Raw genomic sequence first — 6,492 nt, forward strand, 5'->3', positions numbered from 1 at the left:
CTGACCCCTAGACCGGCAGGGACTGCCTGTCCACCACAAAAGGTGAGCCCAGTTCCATCTTTGGCCTGGTATTCACCAAATAAATTAAAGTAAGAGTGTTCATAGGACTGAGCAGAGGATCTAGCAGGACACCCTCTGTGCTTCCACCTCTCCTGAGCTAACCCAGCAGGGTTGTGTTGCATGCTTGCAGAGTGACGATGACCTGATGACCGTCTGCATTGGCGAAATTTTTCTGGAGTTCGTCAACATGCTGCCAGCCTTTCAGACCTACTGTCTTCAGCAGTCCTCCTCTGTGAATATGCTGAACGCACTGGAGAAGGAGAAAGAGTTGCTCAGGTGAGAAAAGCTGCTCTGGTAAGAAAAGGGCTGAGAGTATTTTTTTCAGGTTTTGGGGAATGAAAGTCACCAGCCAGAGGGTGAAGCCTTTGTTCAGCTCGGCTAAATCAAAGTTTTTGATTCTGCCTAATATTTGTTGTTCATGAGCTGCTCTCTTTTGGGGTGAAGAGAGTAATTTACTCTCCAGAACATATTCAGTCCTTGATATATCCAGTTGGTCCCCAGCTGTATACTGCATTTTGTGGTACCAGTGTTTGCCCACTGACCACTGGGCTGAAATTTCACCAAATAACACCCAGCTGAGAACAGCTGTCAATCTCTGCACCAGGCTTAAGCCACTGTGTGAAGCACATATGACTTGAGTTTGTTTCCCATCTCCAGCCCCAGCCTGTTGGATAAAGACGGGCAAGTCACTTCTCTGTTTTCCCTGCAACAGCTATAAAATGATGATGCTACCAAATTCCTGTTCAGAATACTTTGTAATCTAATGATGAAAGGACCTATGAATTAATGTAATCTGATATAAACTGATGTATCTGTCACAGTCCTACGTCAGTGTGTACCAGGGAAAGATCATGCCCTCATTGTTTTAAAATAATTTAATAGAGGACGGCTAGGATATTACATGTTGGTGTCCCAGGCACCTTGTCGCTGCTCTGCAGCTGAGCACAGCTGCAGAAATTGCTGTTAGTTTTTGAGAACACAGAATTCACAAAGCCGTTAAAACCAAAGGGGGGTTGTGGCGTTCAGCATCTGTCAACACCACACTCTTCATTTGTATTCTGGATGCAGCATCTGCTGACAGAACAGCCACCATTTCATTCGCTCTTCTTAAATCCCTGCAGAATATTCCTCAACGTCTCCCAGAATGACAACACAGCACTGCGGCGGATGAACCTGAGGTCTTTCCTGATGGCCCCTTTGCAAAGAGTCACCAAGTACCCCCTGCTGCTCAGCAGAATCATCAAGGCTACCACCGAGTACCACCCAGATCACGGCAGCCTGCGGGAGGCCAAGAGCCGCATCGAATCCCACCTGGAGCACATCAACATGAAAACCAAGCAGGAAGGGAACACATGGACCCTGCGCTCTTTTCGCCAGGACAGCAAGAAGAAAAGAGAAGTCATCAACATCGAAATGAGAGAAACTGCCCTCAAAACTGTAGGTTGGCTGCGGGAAGAGACACGATTTGTGATGGAAGGGCCTCTGCAGCTGGCCCAGCCCCCCGATGGCCAGTGGGTGAAGAAAGGCAGCAAGACCCTGAAGTTCCAGAACATGCAGGTCCTCCTCCTGGTGAACATGAAGCGCGTGTCTGAGTCCAGCCTGGAATCAGCTGAGCCAGGGCCCGTGAAAGATGCTGTGCTGGTGCTCATCAGGGACAAAAATAATGGGAAGTTCCATTTGCTCAGGGAGCCCTTGAGGCTGAGTAATTGCGTCGTCTCCACGGATCCTGACTGTGACGACACTTTTGAACTCATTGAGATCAGGCGGGAGGCGTTTGTGTTCCGGGACAGCGACCGGGCACGGACTCACCACTGGTTCAGGCAGATCAGGCGGTACTCGAGGGAGCTGGGCTCCTGGAAGAAGCGGCGGAACGCGCTGCCCAACATCATGATTAGCACTCCTCACACTCGGCCCTGAGTCCAGCGCGGGTGGCACGCAGGAGAGACTCAGCTTGAGCAGGGCCATGTGCAAGGCCCGTCGAGAGACTCAGTGGCTCGAACTTGCTCTGGGTTTTCCTCCATGGAGAACACGAGAAGGAGCCTGGCCCATGTCAACTGGTAATTCTTTGCAGCACTGGAACCAAGTGTTACAGCCTAATTCTGATCTCCAGCCTTAGGACTCACAGTCTGTTTGTGGCTGATGTATAAACACAAATAGGCTTCCCCTGAGGAGCAAACCTCTGGAGGAAAATACTGAATTTTACTTGTTAATATTGCACTGTGGGAGAATGGTGTATGATGCTTGCCATTGCATGGATTGCGTTGAAAGCCGATTTTGACCGTGTGAGAGAGGTTTCCACCACTGACTATATTTCATCAGCATTAGGTAAAGTCAGGGTCAAAATTAGGTGCAGTATTACCCAACAGGAGGAAGGTTGGAAAAAATGATGATTTCCACCACTACTCCTAAGGATTATATTTCATTATTCACTTCTGTACATTCAGTCAAAATACTTGTCTAAAAAGAAAAGTCTTTATTCCAAACCATGTAGGTATCAAATTGCTCAGATTCAGCTGCATGCACACAGCAAACAAAAAAAAGCAGACAAGAGTAAGTGGAGTTCTTGCTCTCTCACACATACACCCCAAATGTGTCTAGAACCCTGTGGAAGAGCAGTTTCCCTCCACTTAGTCTGTTATTTAACTGACTTAGGGACTGGAACATAACGCTGCATCTGAAATATTCCAGAACTGTATGTAAATATAGCTCTGCTACCACTAATAGTGAACTTAAAAGTTTGTGATTATTTAAAAGATGTAATCTAGTGTATTTCAAAATTTAATGGAAAGGAGCAATTTACATTGTACTGTAGATTAACATAAAAAGTTTTAATAATTATGTTTCAATGACTCTAGGCGGGTATTTCTTGATGTTTGGGTTCGTTTGTTTTCTGAAATTGGTATTTCATTTGGCGTGGATCGCATTCAGGTGAGCAGTGTGCCTATGTACATTCCTTGGACCCCTGAAGACAATTCAGAAGCTAGTCCTAATGCAAGTGGGAGGATGCTACAGCTATGCTTCTCTAATTATTACTAGGCAACAACGGACTGGCACAAACTCTTACGCTCTGGACACAGTCCTGACGGGGCAGTTCAGTCCCCAACACGCCAGAAGCGAAGGCTGAAACCGGGGCACAAAGCCCCGCCTGTAAGGCCCACCCTCTCCCAGTTCCTCAGCGTGGAAATTACTTGAAGCTGAACAATGGTAGAAAGGCAGAGAGGGTTTTAACCTTTTCAGCCTGACATTACCACTGACTGTGGCCTTGTGATTACAAGATCAGCAAAATGTCATGCTGCAACTTATACAGCAAAGGCCAGATTATAACTCCAGAGGCTAAATTAAAGGAGCCTGAATTTTGGACAGTGGATCTCAGCAGTCCATAAATGTTTTTCTTTCAGATCCACATGGTAAAGACAAAACCAATCAATCTTATTTCCCATCAACAAAATATTCCTGCTACAGGCATTCATTTTACAAGAATATCCACACAAGGAAACATATTAGTATATTTGTCCAGAAATCAATTAACATTAACAAACCCACAAATTAAGGTAGAGAGGGGCTACCTCCGTGTTGGTAACTCCAGTCTTGTGAAGTCACCTCCGACCCAATGCCCAAGCAGGCCGCCACACCGTGTGCAGGTCTTTGTCCTTCTTCCACAGCCGCTGCTGCCTGTTGCACTACTCTGGACACTGAGGCGGAAACCAACAGTGAAACATGTGCTTACAGGCTATATTTTCTCTTTATCCACCCTCTCTAATGTTTTACTGCTTTATTTTGTCCTTGAGGAAATTGGATTTTTTGTATCAGCTGGAGACTTTACATACACATACCCAAGACATACAGAAGTGTGTTCTGTTTCTAGCTATGCCTTTTCTCCCATGGCACAGTGCACGCTGCTTGTACAGCAGATAGCTTCCTTGCATAGATTTCTTCTTTCTTGCCTCCAAACTTAGCAGTTACAATGTAAGATTTTTCCGTGTCTCTGATGTCATTAGTTTCACAGTTCTTTAATAAGGTACTGCTTTCCAGGGCAGCCTTGTGAAGTCCTTAGCCACACCAAACATTATAGCAAGCAGGTTCACTCTTTCGTTGTCCTCAGGAAGAGGCTTACAAAGAGCCCTGCTGTCAGCAGAGAGGAAGCACTCCTGCTACCCACTGAAGGATTAACAAATTGGGTTGTTCCGATCTCTTTAGATCAGAACATTGCACCCAGACAGTGTCTGATGGAATTAGACCCCTGTCTTATGGCTATTTAGATAGCTCCGATTAATTTCCTAACTTATTCTGCAGTCAGTGGCCTGGTTCTGAAGGTGATGCAATATAGAATATATTAAAAATGAAGTAACTCGGTGAAAATGTGAGATTGTGCACCTATTCTCCCATCCTTGCAGCAGTAAGACGGAGCTCATCTCCCTGGCCCTGTCAGCCCTCACCACCTGGAGCCACAAGGTCCTTTCTGCAGACTGAGGAGAGCTGAGGAAAGGAGGAGGCAGTTGTGTCCTCCCAGATGAGAGCTGGGCCTGCGCAGCACTTTCTGCTGCCCCTTGAGACACCAGCACACCCTTCTTCTGGGGGATTATTCAATGGATGATGAGATTCTCCAAGTCAAGGCTATCACAGAAAGAAAAAAGCCTGGATAGGGGCATGAAAGAAGAGGGAAACCCAGTGCAAAGCACTGTCCTTAGTCCTCTGCCCCAATGCACAGGAAAGCTTGCACTCACCCTATTGCGCGGAATAGTGCAGGGAGCCAAATGAATTTGGGTGGCAGCACACCGCTGAGCACTGTCGTGAGTAATAGCTGGCGAAGTGCCTGTCGAGGCAGTAGCTCGACTTCCTCAAGTGACCTGGAATTCCCTTCTGCTATTTCTAGTGGAGGTAGGCAACAATTTATTCCCCAAAATACATGCTGAACAGCCACTGAATAGCATGTGGCTGTGCTTTTATAGTTTGCTGTTTGTTTATTTTTCTAGTAAATTGATGCCTAAGCAGAGCAGCTGCCGGAGAAAGATGCTCTGACGGTCTCGTAACAGGTCTGCATCCAACGGCCTCAAGCCTCGTTCACATAGCACACAAAAAGCAACAACTTGCAGCACGTTTTTTTTCTTCCATGACCAAAATGGTTCAGCTACCATCCCTTCATTACCTCCAGTGGCATTTATATTACAAGAAGACATAAGTACAGTAAGCCTAATAGCTTAATTTTGATGAGTGGCTTTCCCAGCCACAGAAATACAGCAGCTTCCAGAAAGTTTTCAAGTATTTTTCCAGTGCAGTGATTTTCTCCACAGCAATCAAAACCAGCCATGGACTGTTTGAACAGTCACATCTTTAAATCAAGGTATCTTGAGTCACCCTGGCTGTTAAAAAGGGCTAGAGCAAAGAGCCTCTTATGTTATATGTAAGAAGTCTGAATTTTAGTATCAATCTTGTGTTTGTGTAACTACTCAATTTTTCAGACTCAGGGTTTTTCTAGGTATCACAGGAAACACCTGCCAGCCAGGTTCCTAGTAAACACGGCCTATTTCCTCTGAACCAGACAAACCCTCCTAAAAAGCAGGTCCATAAATAATCGCCCTGTGTTACGTTACGAGCAGGATGTGTACTTGGTGCTGTAGCCCTGTCCTAAAAAGCCTGCGGTCCGGGAACATTAGAAGCTCTTTGATCCTGGACAGCCTGCTACGATAAGCAACAAACTGATTGCGGAACCTGTCAAACTGGACAGAGGTTACGTTTTGAATGGTATTTATCTTGTATGTATCCGGTGTGTACTCAGCTGCTCGCCTGCTTTTAAATTACTGGTAGTGAAAGGGAGCACGAGCACAGAACAATGTTTCTGGCCCCACAAGTGCTCGTGCTGTGGGGTAAGCCCGCACAGGAAGGGTGATCGGTATTTCTCAGCACAATGAGCAACGCAATAAGTTTCCATGATCCTCAGGTACCTTTCTGAATCTGGATGATCCCTCTCCTGGGAAGCACCAGGTCTTTTGGTATCACAGGCACACATCTGACTTGGCAGCCCTGGAGATTAGTTGTGCTGTATTTTTCCATTTCTGATTAACAGACCTGACACAATGCTATTATAACTTGTGATGCTCAGGAACAGGATCATCTACAGGCCAAGAAAGTATTTGTTCCAAACTGGCCTTCTCTGTAATATTTTTATGCCTCTCAGAAGTCATAAATGATGATAATAAAATTACTTTTCAAGACTCCTTCCAACTGATCTTATCCTGCTAGTATAAGCAGGCCAGAAGGAGGACATATCCTGTTTGGAAGTACCATGTTAGGAGGAAAAAAAGAGAAAGTCAGACTACCTCCACTGATTTATCAAAGTTCATAAACCACCTTTAACAGCAATTTAAGATCAGTCCTACTGGTGACTTACTAGGGAGAAAAAGTCTTTCACAGAGATCATGCAGTTTTGCGGTG

At 45.6% G+C, this 6,492-nt stretch overlaps 1 protein-coding gene across 3 annotated transcripts in view; it reads left to right on the plus strand.

The window, feature by feature from the left end:
* The window catches only part of LOC112994256 (uncharacterized), a 50,746-nt gene extending 47,840 nt beyond the window's left edge, over nt 1–2,906 (plus strand). For all 3 annotated transcript variants that reach the window (XM_026118492.2, XM_026118491.2, XM_026118494.2), the window contains 2 exons: nt 191–336; nt 1,182–2,906. In XM_026118492.2, coding sequence (XP_025974277.2) covers nt 191–336; nt 1,182–1,977 — 942 coding nt within the window. In that variant the 3' untranslated portion in view covers nt 1,978–2,906. The remainder of the gene's footprint in view (nt 1–190; nt 337–1,181) is intronic.
* The last annotated feature ends 3,586 nt before the right edge of the window (nt 2,907–6,492 follow it).

This window comes from Dromaius novaehollandiae, chromosome 7, assembly GCF_036370855.1.
Source record: "Dromaius novaehollandiae isolate bDroNov1 chromosome 7, bDroNov1.hap1, whole genome shotgun sequence".
Lineage (NCBI taxonomy): Eukaryota > Metazoa > Chordata > Aves > Casuariiformes > Dromaiidae > Dromaius > Dromaius novaehollandiae.